The sequence below is a fragment of the Pagrus major genome, chromosome 23, assembly GCF_040436345.1.
Source record: "Pagrus major chromosome 23, Pma_NU_1.0".
NCBI classification, from domain to species: domain Eukaryota; kingdom Metazoa; phylum Chordata; class Actinopteri; order Spariformes; family Sparidae; genus Pagrus; species Pagrus major.
The window spans coordinates 2,744,456-2,758,999 of NC_133237.1; the positions used below are offsets into that span (position 1 = coordinate 2,744,456).

General features: G+C 41.1%; 1 protein-coding gene across 2 annotated transcripts in view; it reads left to right on the forward strand.

The window, feature by feature from the left end:
- nfe2l1a (nfe2 like bZIP transcription factor 1a) overlaps positions 1 to 10,598 on the forward strand; it is a 19,363-nt gene extending 8,765 nt beyond the window's left edge. For both annotated transcript variants that reach the window (XM_073493624.1, XM_073493625.1), the window contains exons 4-9: positions 939 to 1,124; positions 5,144 to 5,212; positions 5,630 to 5,776; positions 5,866 to 6,037; positions 6,461 to 7,126; positions 7,236 to 10,598. In XM_073493624.1, coding sequence (XP_073349725.1) covers positions 939 to 1,124; positions 5,144 to 5,212; positions 5,630 to 5,776; positions 5,866 to 6,037; positions 6,461 to 7,126; positions 7,236 to 8,218 — 2,223 coding nt within the window. In that variant the 3' untranslated portion in view covers positions 8,219 to 10,598. The remainder of the gene's footprint in view (positions 1 to 938; positions 1,125 to 5,143; positions 5,213 to 5,629; positions 5,777 to 5,865; positions 6,038 to 6,460; positions 7,127 to 7,235) is intronic.
- Positions 10,599 to 14,544: the final 3,946 nt, after the last annotated feature.

Genomic DNA, 14,544 nt, shown 5'->3' on the forward strand with positions numbered 1-14,544 from the left:
TGGGTTTGTCTGTAAGCCCCCAGCCAGGTCAGGAGAAGGTTACAGTTATTCTGAGCCTGACTGTCTGTCACTGGGTAAAACATGAGCCTTTATGTTCTATACATACAGGCTGGTAGTACAGAGGACAGCACAACAGCATTTTACCCTGCCATTGGTTAGCATGGTGACACATTACTTTTATACTATTTGTTGCTTTCACTCAATGTAGTAAAATTGCGTGTCTGGACGTTTATTTCTATTAATAGTATAATGCAAATACATGTCCAAAACATAATTTAACATATCCATATGAAAAGCCACATTTTCTCATCTCTGTAAAGATCAGGGGGTTAATAGAAAAATGCCACCCACTAAAATGTGATCACAGACGCTGAGTCGACCAAGCGTAACCAGTGCTAATCAGTGTCAAAGCCTGATGGGAGCTGTGGCTGCTTTATACAAACAAATAATTGTTCTTTATATTATCGTATATTATGCCTGAATGATCACTACTAGCAATCATCAGTACTCATTAAACACATTTTTTATTTTCTTTGCTTTATTGAAAGAAGCACCATTAATAACAATAGGAGAGGTTTCCTGGAGTTGTGGTTATTACATCTGCTTTACATGCAAAAGGTTCTGGATTTAAAATCCACTGGAGTCAGTATTGAATATCTGCTGGGTTCAGAGTAATGTACTAATTTAACAATATGGAACATTTGCATATTGGCTTCCTTGATGAGAACTACATGAGAAAATTGATACCACTCAAGTCTTGTAAGTTACTGTCAATAAGATGTGAGTTTTGTGTTGATTTTAAATGAATGCTAATTTAAAGTATCATGAAGCTGAACAGAAGGAATGATACGCCACTGTAAAAGTACTTTGGAGAGTTTTCAGAGGCCCTGTGGCATAATGGCTTCACTGACTGACTTCATTTTTGTCTTTGCAACCAGGAAGAAATGTATCATGTACTCCATCCCAATGGTGCTCTGGATGAGAGAAGGGAAGAAGAGGAGGAGGAGGAGGAGGAAGACCTGGCCCAGATGTACAGGCATTACAGCAGAGCAGAAGGAGGAGGGCCAGGAGTTACCTATGGTTGTGCTAACAACAGAGAGCTAACTCAGAATGAAGAAGACCAGGTAAAACATAGTAAGAATAATACAACGGCATAAAGGGACTACAACTTACATTTCATGGTGCAACCCTGTGTTGTAGAAAAATAAATTAACCCCGGACCTGGACTAAGATTTATCATCATTTCACTGTGATGATAATAATAAGTGTTTTCTCCTTTAAGGAAAACAAAGTTCTAGGAGGGTTTGAGTCACTTTAGCAACATGAGTGATGTTGGTTTGTTGGGTGAACACTGTCTGGTTCAGGTTACTTTATTTGTACCTGTAGGTAGATTTGGTTTGCAGTAGAAGACAAGGCATCCATCTCGACACATGTTTCACAACAACACTGAGAAGAGACAAACTAATAAAACATGATAAAGTGCTCACGGCTCTACTATCAGGACATAAGAGAGAATAAATATTTCAAAAAAACACTAAAAAGAATAGCCACGAGAATAGATAAGGTAAAATGGGGCAGTGGTGGCCTAAAGGTTACAGAAGTGAGCCGGCAGGATAATAGTGAAAGGGGAAAGTGAAAGGTGGCGCTTGCTCCACCCTCATCACCACCACTGAGGTGCACTTAACCCCGACTGCTCCAGTGGAGCTGCTCAGTGGCCAACAGTTCAGACTGTGGTTGTACTGGTCAGCTTCTAACTGTGAATGTGATCAGGGCCTTCCTGAAAAAGAGAGCGTTATGAATAAATAAATGTTAAAAAAAACCAAACAATTCAATATCTAACTGAACTCAGTGGAGTGCATACATCATTATTCTTTTTTTTTAAATTATTTTCTGAGAAATTAACCAAAATGTTGAAAAACGCCCTGTCATGTAATGTTCAAGAAAGGAAGACAAAATGTATTCACCAAAAGTTTATTCTACTCTGAGCTGAGACCCATCCTCCATCATCTTTCATCTTGGTTTCATCTTCATTGTATTTGTGAAAATGTTGCTACAACTAATTCATCTATTCATCTGAGTGACAGCTGCTTGAACAAAGCTATTTTTATACCGCTTTGTTCCGCACCTTGGGACTATAAACCTCCGCCCGGAGGGATAAAGCTGAAATTCATTGCTCTGGTCCGGATTCAAATATTACAAAAATACTGGATGCTTGCCATTTAGTTTGATGCACTTTGTAATGGGTATGACCAGTGTGGATATACAGTAGCCTTGTAGTAGTTTGGTGAACTTTAAATCAACAAAATTCCACAAAATTCCTCTTTGCCATTTTGGAAAATGTGCATGTGTGTGTGGTAAATATAAAGATGGAGCTAGCTGCCTGTTAGCTTAGCATACAGACTGAAAACAGAGCTGGCCTTATCCAACGGTAAAAAAAATCACAACTTCTGAAGCTCACAAATTAACGCATTTGCTTAATCTTTACAAAAATTAAGCAAGAAAGGACGATTTGCTGTTTATATTAGGGATTATGCACATGATTTCTTGGCAGGGGCCAGTTGCCAACCAACCAGCTGATAGTCCAGGAAGTTACTGGAATAGTTCAGCAATTCCCAAAATGCTGAACTGTTAAAATTTTCATCAGTACAAGTTTCACAGTAGGCCTGTGCTTGAATGGACCAGGTTGACTGAAGTCTCATCTGCCCTCATCTAACAGCCATCACAGCCTCATCCTGGCTACATCTCACCTCTCCCTCATCCCTCTCCAAGAACTCTTCATCTTTTGGAACGTCAACATGGTTAATCATATAAACACAAATAAGGGCACACGCTTTTAGGGAGTTATCCATTGAGGCATTGATGGTGTTGCACACACGTGACAGAGAAGCTGTGTGAAGAATTAAAAAGGAGAGACTGACAGAGATCTTGAAACTGTACCTACTGTCACGTCTCCGCTCACCTGGCTATGTGGCATTTATTTTGGTGTCAGTGTTGGATTGTGTTTTGTAAAGTTACGACAGTTGGAACACAGTCCTGACCAGTTCCGACATTGGAAAGGGGATTTCAGACACTCTCTGATTTGACAGGAACTTTGCTTTAGAAGTCTCTGAGACAGAATGTGGCACCTCTATGAGTAAAACAGAATTTTCACCAGTTTTTTGTATGAAAAAGGTTCCTTATGGTTCAGTTCAGCCATATTTAAGTCTAGATTGTGGAATTGATGATGGGACTCCCGCTGAAAATAGCAACAGGAAGATGTGAGTGAACATAGTCTGTATTTTTGGATTCATCCAAGCAGTAAATAGTGACTGATTGCAGCTTCAGCCCAAATTCCTCAGCACTGTTATCAGCCTTATAAATCCTCTATCAGCAGAACTTGCCTGACATATAAACCGAGTGTTAGCTGAGGTGATCAGAGCGTCTGTCATGCTTGCAATCAGATCTCCACGCTTCATCTTCAAATACTGGACAGCTGCCAACTCAGCAGAAAAGAAAAGCATGAGTGACACATATTAGCAGCTGCACCTCAGGTGCCTGTTACACCCACGGTACACGTACAGTAACATGCACAGATATGTGTGTCTGTATGTGTGTATGACCAATGAAGGATAAAATAAAGCTGTGGACAGTCAGACTTCATAGTCGCATTTAAAATGGTCCAATATGGGTCAAGTATGTTGTGGTGCTGTCCTTTGTATTCATGGCAGATCTTAAGAGAAGCCCAAGGAATTATGCTTCCCAGAATGCACCTTTCCCACATAGCTCTGCGGATAAGAGGTGAGAAGTGTCTGATTTGTGACAGGATCCAGGGAATATGGAAACACTAGACAGACATTTCTTTGAAGACAGAGCAAGGTTCATTTCTACGAATGAAGAATATGTGTGTATTTGGGAAGTCTCACACTCATGGTGCCACATGTGGGTCACTGTTCTCTCCTGCTAACTCGGTATGGAGTGTGCTGAATATTTCCGGCAACAGTGACACATCATGAGTGCATGCAGGGAGGAGGGAGGGACAGCGGGGGGCACGGGCAGGACGAGACATGAAGGCATCTGATTGATTCTTTCCACTCGGACCGAGAGGCAGGGATTGGTCAGAGTTTTTACAGGCCTGCAGCTGCCACAGAGGTCTGATTTTTTTTGTTCCTTTTTCTGAACACATTATGTATTGACTACTCTCAGGATGGAAGGACCATTTCACCCAGTATAACAAAAAGTGTTTCTGAACAGGATTACCAACTATAGCTTTAAAGTAAAACATGTCAACCTTTTTGTTGTGCTAAAGGAAAGGCCGGGGAATTACCAAGATTAGTAGGATTCATCATCTGTTTACTGTAAATATTTGCCCAAAATATCATGGCAATCCATATGATCGTAATTAAGACATTTGACTCTGGACCAAAGTGATGGATCGACCAACATGGCCATCCCCAGAGCTGTACTACCAGCATGGCTAAGGATCCAGACAACCAAACTGACATCACAGAACTAGTGGCAACAAAGCTTGACTGTTGTGTTGTATCATGTCACCTGTGTCTTGACCATGACGCTGCACCTGACTACAGCTGACAAACAACTAGCTTGTACGTTCTGCACCTGCTTGAAAGGAGATAACTCTCCACACCACCAGGTGGCGGTCATCTGAATTCATTATTCAAAAAGAGAAACGGGAGCACTCATGACTGTCAATATTCAAACTGTTGTTATGATGAAGCAGTGTTTTTGTAAAAACCACTCTTGCTAATAGGGCCACCTCTTATAGAGCATATGTCTGATAAAAAGTTGCAATCATGGACACTACAGTGACAGGCTCGACAGCTTTTCTTTTCCTGTTTCTCTTCTTGCGCACTGATTCACTCAGCTGTACAGCCAATCAGAGTAATTTCTCTCACAGATTATTCTACATGCTCAAACGGCTGAAAAGCCGCTGTAGGGCCGACTAGTGCCAACGGTGTGGAACACGCCACAACAGCTAGAGCCTCAGACACTCACTGATGGCCCTGATTTTGACCGATGGCCTGGAGTGACAGGGCCCTCAGAAAAAAAAACACATGGATATTGCTGGGAAGCTCAACAAGATGTGTTTCACTTGTCTAAACCTCTCTCCCTCTGTCTTCCTCTTTCTCTCTCACTCTATCTGCAGACTCCTTCCTCCTTCCAGGAGTGTCTGAGGCTGTTGGAGGAAAGCTTTCCCTTCACAGAAGGAGAACAGGTACAGCTTCTTCCGCCCTGTTTTTTTTTTTTTGTATTTTTGTTTTGGTTTTCATTCTCAGTATTTATTTATTTATTTTTTTCCTTTATTTACTCACTAATGTCATCCGTTAATCTTCCCTGCATTCGTTCATTTCTTTTACTGTACATGCACGCACATGCTAATGTACTCACATACATACATACACACACACTTGCTCCAGTTATTTTGTACTACTATTAGTACTTGTTTTGTTGTAGTTTTGTTTGTCTGTTCATTTTTAGTTTTGGTAATGTCTGGTCTATGTCATACATTCACACTATAATGTCCCTGTTCTGCGTTAATGCACAAAAAAAAATGTCCGGCCTCTTCATTGCTCTTCAGTCCATTCTGTTGTTGAGCAGAACTCAGCATTCTTCCTGCTTTCTTGTCCCTCAGTTGCATGATGTTGGCGGTAGAGATGGAGACGTGGGGCATCACTCCCCAGACAGAGAGACCATGCTGCCCCCCGTCATCCCCACTGGAAACCCCTCCTTGGACATGGAGCTGCACTGGCAGGACCTGTTGGCTATCATGGAGCCTGAGGTGACTTGGAGAATAGAATAAAAGGAAATCATGAGATGTGTGAGCCAAGACACAATAAATTGAGATACATTTTCATCCTTCCTCTCCAGAGCACAGATGTCAACATGATGACTTCATTTGACCACACACGGAATTCAAGAGCAACTGGGACCCTTCAGGGTGCCAGGTCTGAAGCCCCACAGCAAAACTGTAACAACCATGACAACGATGCAACAGATGCTCATCCGGAGGCCCTTCTGCTGGAGGCCCCCCTGCATCACGGTAATTAAATTCTGAAGCTGACATTTATTGTAAGAACTGATCAATACTTGAAGAACTTGAAGGCCCAGTCACTTGTTGCTGAGCCTTACAACCACATTTAGTGGCTTTACTCAGTAGATTGAGTTGCTCAGATGTTATGGAGAGCAACCGCAAGATGCGGATGAAAGCTTTGTAAAGTTAAATATGACCTGTTGTTTTAGCGAAAGGGCCACACATTCCCTTTGATGATTTAATGAAAAATGAGTTGTTGTTCTGATGTAGGAGTTAATGACTTTCCAGGCACTCTTTGAAAATAATTTTTAAAAAAAGGTCCATAAGACCACAGCAATCTGCGTTTTTCTTATTCCCTAAATGATTGTACCAAAGGCGCTGTTGTCCCACAATTCTTAACATTTTGCAAAAATTCCCATTCTTTGTCTCTAGGTTTGTTGGGGGCTCCAAGCCAGTCAGAGCTAGAGCCAGCCCAGTTTACACTCACTCCCAGCGCAGAGTTGGATGACCACCGTTCAGGCTTTGACACAAGGGACACTTTGAAAAACTATAATGTGAATCACTTGCACAGTCCTCCAGATCTGCTTGCAGAAGATCCTTCAGAAGACTTCAGCCTAGGACTTAATGCAGAAGATAACTTGAGTACCTTCAACCTAAATCTGCTAACACAAGATCATGTGGAAACTATGGCAAGCAGTCCGAGTACACAGTACGTTCCCTTTCCTGAAAACCTCCCTAGTTTTGATGTCAACTTTCATTCACGTGACTTGACACCTTCCAGTTTAACCCCACCTCTGGAGGGGAATGGTATGACCAAAGACCTTCTGACATCCCCGTCTAGTGTCTTTCTGGTTGACGAGGAGGATGTGGAAGATGAAGATGGTCTCCCGAGCCCACTTAGTGATCTCTTAGAGGATGCTGCCATCTTGGATGAGATCAGATTGTTGGACCTGGCTCTAGAGGAAGGATTCAGTCCTGAGATGGCAGCCAGGCTGGAAGAGGAGGGCTACCTTGACCGTGATGTAGCCCAACTGGAAACTGGCAGAGATGATCACCACTCAGGCTCTAGTACAGTGATCACAGAAAATTGGGGTCAAGGTAATTTTGACAAATTTTTCAACTATGTACCTTTCTTTAAAGAGTATACTAAAGCAAAATCAAATGCTTGCTATAAAACTGTCGAACAAATCCTGTTCTTTCCTCCTAGATGGCGGGAATGAGGCAGACTCAGACTCTGGTCTCTCTGTGGACTTCAGCTACAGCCCTGCTTCTCCAAGTGCTTCTGAGGCCTCCTCCTATTCCTCTTCCTCCTCCTCTTCATCCTGTTTGACAGCTGAGGGAAGTCCCTTCTCTGAAGATGAGGACGAAGATGCTGAGTATGGGTTAGTTGATTCAGATATGGAAGTGGAGGTGACCATAAAGCAGGAGCGGCTAGAAGAGGAGGAGATGGGTGCAGTAGGAGGAGGGCACCCTGAAGATGTTAAGAAACCCTTCCTTCCTGACTATGGGGATGACAAGCTGTTTAATGGCTTTCCTTGGCTGGAGCATATTGGCCATGATCACACATACAACCAACCCTTGTCATCCCCCTCCTCTCAATTCCTGGGCAAGATGCCCACAAAACAAACCAAATCCTCCCCACGACATGACAATGTAAAGCCTTACCACCGCTCCTCTTCCAGACACTCCCTCTCCGAGACCAAAATGCAGAACCGTGATGAACGGCGTGCACGAGCCTTGAAAGTCCCGTTCTCCAATGAGCTGATTGTTAATCTGCCAGTGGAAGAGTTTAATGACCTGCTGGCCAACTGCCAACTCAGTGAGGATCAGCTTACCCTTGTTAGGGACATACGGCGCCGTGGTAAAAACAAGATAGCTGCCCAGAACTGCAGGAAGAGGAAAATGGACGTGCTGGTGAGTCTGAGTGACGATGTGTCAGGTTTGAGGCGCTACCGTTCACAGTTGCTCCGAGAGAAACAGGAAGCCCTGAGGAAGCTGCAGGAAATGAAGCGCCAAGTGGGCATGTTGTACCAAGAAGTCTTTTCCAGGCTGAGGGACGAGGAGGGAAGGCCACTAGATGCGATGGAATACCTTCTTGATTTTGAGCCCAATGGCAGTGTCACGGTGGCCTCACGCCAACAGGGTCCACTGACAAAAACCAACAAGAAACAGAGGGACAAGAAGAAGTGAGGAGGTGGACAAACTATTAGAAAAGAGAAGAGTGAGATCCTTAACAGGCGTGTGATCAAAACCACCCAAAAAACGGAAAACACTAATGTGCTGGTGGGTGAAGGAGCACAGGAATTCTTTGTCTGGTGTTAATGGAAGGTGCTAAAATGTACCACTAATTCCTCACCCATACCCTGAGAAGAGTGGAGTACCAAGATGATGACAAACATTTTCTACACTGGAAAAGGATTTGATTCCTACCTCTTGTTACACTCAAACAACTCTGAGGTAAACTGAGACTACTATAGTGGAATTAAAACAACAGAAGATAGATGACCTCGGAAATGCTGGTTCAATGTCTATGCACAGTCCTGTTTTCTCTCACGTCAGCTCCATCATATTGAGACTTGAACATATTGAGATAAACAAGCAAACAGACTGTTAGTTGGCTGGATCCTGGCAATCAGCTATTATAGCTAAACAGTCAAAGACATTACAATGACTCTGAGCGACCAATGAAGGGTTGCTGGTACTCAGAAAGGGAAGTTGGGGTTTTGCCTCTTTGACCTGATAGAGGTGCAGCATCTCAAATATACACTTCAACAGGCTAAAGGCTTGGGGTCATGGGCATCAGGCTATGTTCAGCTCCCAGACGATGCAACAACCAGAGAGCACCCCGCTGCCAAACTGAATCATGTTATGCACCAAAATGCCAAGATATTAGGTACCATCTTCTGCAGAACCCTTTGAAATTCTAACTAGAGAGGGAATTTACGATCTTGGTGTCTTTGCTGAACTGAACTAAAACAGACTTCGAGTCTGGCAGGTTTTCCTGGAAATTTAACTTTAGGAGTGCTACTGCTACCACTTCACTGACATAGAAGGTATGAAAGACAATTCACTAAAAGCTAAAAGTTTTTTTGTCTATATAAGCTATTAAAGAACGTGGCAACTGAAAGATAAAATAATACCAGCCTTATGCTTCAAGGTGGATATACGGTGTTTGAGAACAAGGTGGGCTGATGTGTCATCATGCATTGGGGCCATCCATGTGATTCCCAGGTGAAAACAGAAAGAGATGGATATAGGAACATGAAGAATGTGGTGGATAGAGTGCATGGAGCTGCAAACAGTCACTCATTGCAGAAAAGTGGTATGGCTGCCATATTACCGACTTCAGAAAATCCTCCTCTCTCCATGTATTGGCCTCAAGTATGGGAGGAATAGAGAGCAGAATGTCCCCATGTTTAGCTTCACTGTCTGCGACACAGTCTGAAGCTGCCTGTATTATTATTTTTTTCTTGTAACTAAAAGCATGATTGCTATGGGCCTTTAACAGATAGGTGTTTGAGTTTTTATGTATTTTTGACACACCTATTTGTCAAACTGGGAATCTTGTTGTCTGTTTCAAACAAGAAGCCCCACACATGACCTCATACCAGGATTGGAACCTGTTATCAATCTTGGCAGATCTTGATTACAACTGTGCTAAGTTGTTAAACTGTTAATATTTTCAGAACATTAGGTCAAAATGTTTGTCAAATGCACAAAATATATGGATGTATTTTGAATTGATACATATTGGCAATTGAAGTTTTTGATCGTTCAAGACGGGTAACTCTGATGCCTTAATTTCTCCAAACTCAAGGCTGATTTGTGAATTGCTTTAAGTTAGCATGTCACCCTCTGGTGGTTGTGCACATAGTCACCAGAATTTCAGTGGAGTTCTTTCTTACTCAGCTATTACTACAAAGAATTACACATGACAGCAATTTGACCTCTTCATGCAAAGAATGGCATATTTACAAATTAAATCTATAACATTATAGATTGTATTTGAGGAAGACTTCTTTTCAAAAGTAGACCAGAAGAAAATGCTAGCAAGTACTTTTTTCTATATGTGTATTCTGGTCCCGAACATTTTTTTTTGTTGACTCTAATTGTTAGATTCTTTTTTGACAAGAAACTATGGGATGTGCAGCGTTTCACAGTGTAGCTCATTTTAGAATCAAACTACTATATACAAACGTGTCCCTTTCATATTCCTGTATAGCAAAGCAATGCAGTGGAATGAAATGGTCACCAAAGTCTGTTTTAAAATTTAAAAAGACCAAATTGAAGTTTTCACCAAGTAATAACCTGCATGCTGCTCATTACCACTGATGGAACAAGCTCTTGTTTGTTATTAAGTGTTGTACATTATATGAATTCCCAATGTGATTGCTGGTATTCAAGGACTTGGGACGTCTTCTGTAATAAAACAATCAGAAAATAAAAATGTAAAAAAAAAAAAAAAAAAAAGGGATTTCTTTGGATTCCCTCTTTGGTGTCTTTAATATCGGACATACCCCTCTGCTGTTGTTCAGTTGTATTCAGTGTTATGAAATGTACCCCAAAGTCTTACTTGAGTCAAGTGTTAAAATTATTACTTTAATAAAAGTTGCCTAAACCAATAGTACTTGAGTTCCAGTCTTAAAGTACCTGATATCAAATGTAATTAAGTACAAAAAGTTATTTTCTGGCAATAAATTAAGCACAAGTATAAGGAAATGTACATACATTTAATGTATGTATATACGGTATACTATGGGTTGAGTGATTATCTGATCAGATATTTAGCATTTTTTCTGACTAGTGGAATACTTTTTTTTCATTCCAATGCTGCTAAAATGATACAGCATGTAATCTGTAAATATAGTTAGACTCGATCACTGTTTGAATTCAGTACTAAAAGTCCTTTACAGTCAAAATGAAGACATAAGCTCGATCCCGGTTGTTGCGGCCATGTTTTAATGATCAGCTACAGGTAATCCCTATGATGTAAAATAAATAATTCAATGTGAAGAGACAGAAAATCTAAAATTGGGTTCTAAAAAATTTAAGAAATGTCCTATGGAAATCACTCTAGCTAATACTAACACTGAAAACAAAAAAGTAGTGGGGCTTAGCAAATGGGAAAAAGACAGGAAACTGTGTTCAATGTGATTTTGATGCCTTTTCAATAACGTCTGCTTACAAAGTTTGATCGGATACAGTTATGAATACACAGGGCTAAAGCCCAAGACATTTCTGAATCACAACATCTCTGAAGAAGAAGTTAAAAGGGCTGTAGACAAATCAAAATTGAAAAGAAAAAGTATTACAAATTAAGCTTTAAAATCTCCACATCTTTTAGAGGTCCATCATGGTACAAGTTAAACCTGTTCCAAAGTCATCGAAAAATGACCCTTCATCAGCCTTCATAATACAGCTTACAAACTACACAACCGGCTCACAGTATGTAGAACGATAGTATCTTGTTGATGAGCAGAAGGGGTTTACAACAGAAACCAGCCCACATCATTATATTCTTACAAACTAGTAAAGCAAATCCAACTGTGTTTGACTGGATCAATAGTGTACCTTTATATTTGTGAAAACTGTGGTGGATGGTACAAATTTCTAAAGTAATCCAGATCTTGTAGTGGCCTAATAGCTTGTGATTAGACCCCATTAACTTTTGGTGCTGAGCCAGACAAAAGGGACGGATCCAGGATGTTTTCTCAATTTCTTTAACATTGAGAGACGGTGTTTTTTGCTGTTAATTTCTCTGAGAATAATGCATGGATCTTGACAATTTTTTTTTTTTTTAAAATCAGACGTATTTAGGAGGCTGGTATCGATAAGGGGGGAACGATTTGATGCAGACCCCTGGTCTGGTGAGCTTAAATAATGGTTAAACAGTTACAGGTGGTTTCAAATTTAAAGAGGTCATATTATGCTTTTTGTGTTTTTGCCTTTCCTTTATTGTGTTATGAAGCATTTTTGTGCATGTAAAAGGTCTGCAAAGTGAAAAAGCCCAAAGCCCACACCAAAGGGAGTTACTCTCTCTCACAGAAAACACTGCTCCTGCTCTGCCTGAAACGCATGGTTTGGAATCGAGCCTTTACTTCTGTAACTTATGTGTGTCACTATGTAACAGCCGTTATATAAATAAACATATTTATATATATTATAAAACATATATAAATATATACATATTTATATACATTATAAAATATAGCAGACATACAGTTGCTACTGCTGTAGCAGCGTTATTTTTGATCACACTACCTTGCTCGGCATGACCCGCCCTATTCTGTCTCTGATTGGCTACATCCTGCCCATAGAGTAATGCACATGTGCAACTCTCACCAAAGTTTGAACAGAGGCGAGATGTCTCACTCTGTAGCTAAAACGTTCGTTCAAGACTGTGTGAAAAGGGAGGCTGCAGCAATGCACCATAGAGAAAAATAATGTGTTTTTTGAAAATGTAAGTATGTAAACTTATTATACTAGGACCCCCAAATAAAAGTATGAACCTGGAAATTAGCATAATATGACTCTTTAAAGAGATACAGGGCTATCGATTTTGATTTTGTATTAGGCTTGACCTAACTTAAGGAGACTGTTGGGCCTTGGCAGAGGTATGCACTACTGAGTGCCATTCTAGTTTGTGGTGTTTTAATCAGAGCACAACACAAATAATGCATTCCAGAAACAAAGGTAGAAGCACACAGAGAATTAGTTTGACTAAGACTTACAACATGTTGAGTTTTTCTCCTGATAAATTCTTGATTTATGAGGTTAGAATTGGGTCTCATGTAGACTGTTGGGGGAGCTCTGGGATCAGTCAGCCTCCCCCGCACTAAACAATGCTGCAGGGTGGTTAGGCTTACAGTTGCTCCCATTCTAGCAATTCTGGGTGGCATGGGTTGGGTACCAGGATCAATACAATGAAATGTGAAGTGATTGTATATTATGGTCAACATGGCATAAGGCAGAACAAATAAGGTGTTTACGTAGGTCACACTGTTGTTCATTGGCTGTAGAGCTTAATTTTTGCGGTGGATTTCTACATTAAATGTATTGCAATGTAAGCTTTTAATGGTTCAAAAATATTGTCAAAGCCAAAATTTAGAACATATGTGGAACTCAAACAAAACTTACTTAAAAAATGAGTTACAGATATTAGGGTACACGTGCATGTTTTGTCTAACAGTATATTTGTTGCTCATGGAGATTCATGTGTATCCAAGTTACGAAAATGGTTTTGTTTTATTTGTGGAACAGCTTCAGCTCATTTGTGGGGCTATAACTCGAATGAGAGGTCAAATTCAAAACTCAAGAATAGAGGAAGCTGTTAATGAGCAAAAATGTTTGATTTGGGGCTACAAAAGGCACTGGATAATGAGTGAGTGTCCATTGTGGCCATTTGAAATAGTCTTGGTTAACCAATATAAGCTGACTAAGCAAGTGTCTGAGTGTCTTTAGCAGACTGGTCTCTCGACATCAAGTACCAGTTCAGTGCTTGGAAGGCCTCATGGTCACAGATGGGTCAGATGACCAGTATCTAAGGACCTTCGCCTTATACCACCAGGATGCCACTGCAACACAACACCAGAGACGTGTAAGGGCTGATCGAGGAACCAATGTGTCTGATCAGACCATCCAGAACTGGCTTCACCCACTATGGATTGAACTCCAGACGACCGCTGTGTGTGCCAGGCACCGTCGAGCACATCTGCAGTGGGCCAGGCAACATGTTGGCTGGATGAACTTCATGTTCATGGATGACAATGCACCCCCACATCGTGCTCTTGTGGTCACTACGTATCTCCAGCAGGTTGGTGTCCCTCACGTCACCTGACCCGTACCCCATAGAGCATCTCTGGGACCAGTTGTAGCGTTGTGTCTATGCCCGTGACCCACCACCACATGATGTCCAGGAAGTCTGAGTTGCTGTTGCTGCAAAATGAAGCACTGTACCACAAAACAATTTTCTGACGTCTAGTAAGAAGTATGAGCCAAAGATGTCAGGCCACCATCGATGCACGTGGTGGGAATGACTTTTTTATTTTGTGCTAATTATCAAGTGTGGGGTGTGTCCAGAGTTGGATACTGGATATGTGATAAAAGTAAAATGAAATGTGTTGTATGACTCAGAATAAACAATCAATTGAAACACTAAAACATCCCAATATCCATAAGTAATTTTGAGCAGCGTATCTAGGAGCCAAAGATGATTTGTGTCACAGTTGAGAACTGTTGTTATTCCTCTCCATTCAGGTTGGTCAATTCAAAAAATTCAAAACTGGTCATGTGAACTGCATAATCTGAGTGCAGTGAAAATGAGACCCATTTTAATTTTACTGCACAAATTATGATGATTCTGACAGGTGAAGTGAGTAACACTAACAATCATCTTGTTACAATGCCATGTTCCTCTGGAGAAACTTTGGGTCCTGGCATTCATGTGGACACCACCCATCCAAAGATGTGCTGGTGCCATGAAGGGGTGTACTTGGACTGTGTTTGAGTGTGTGGTC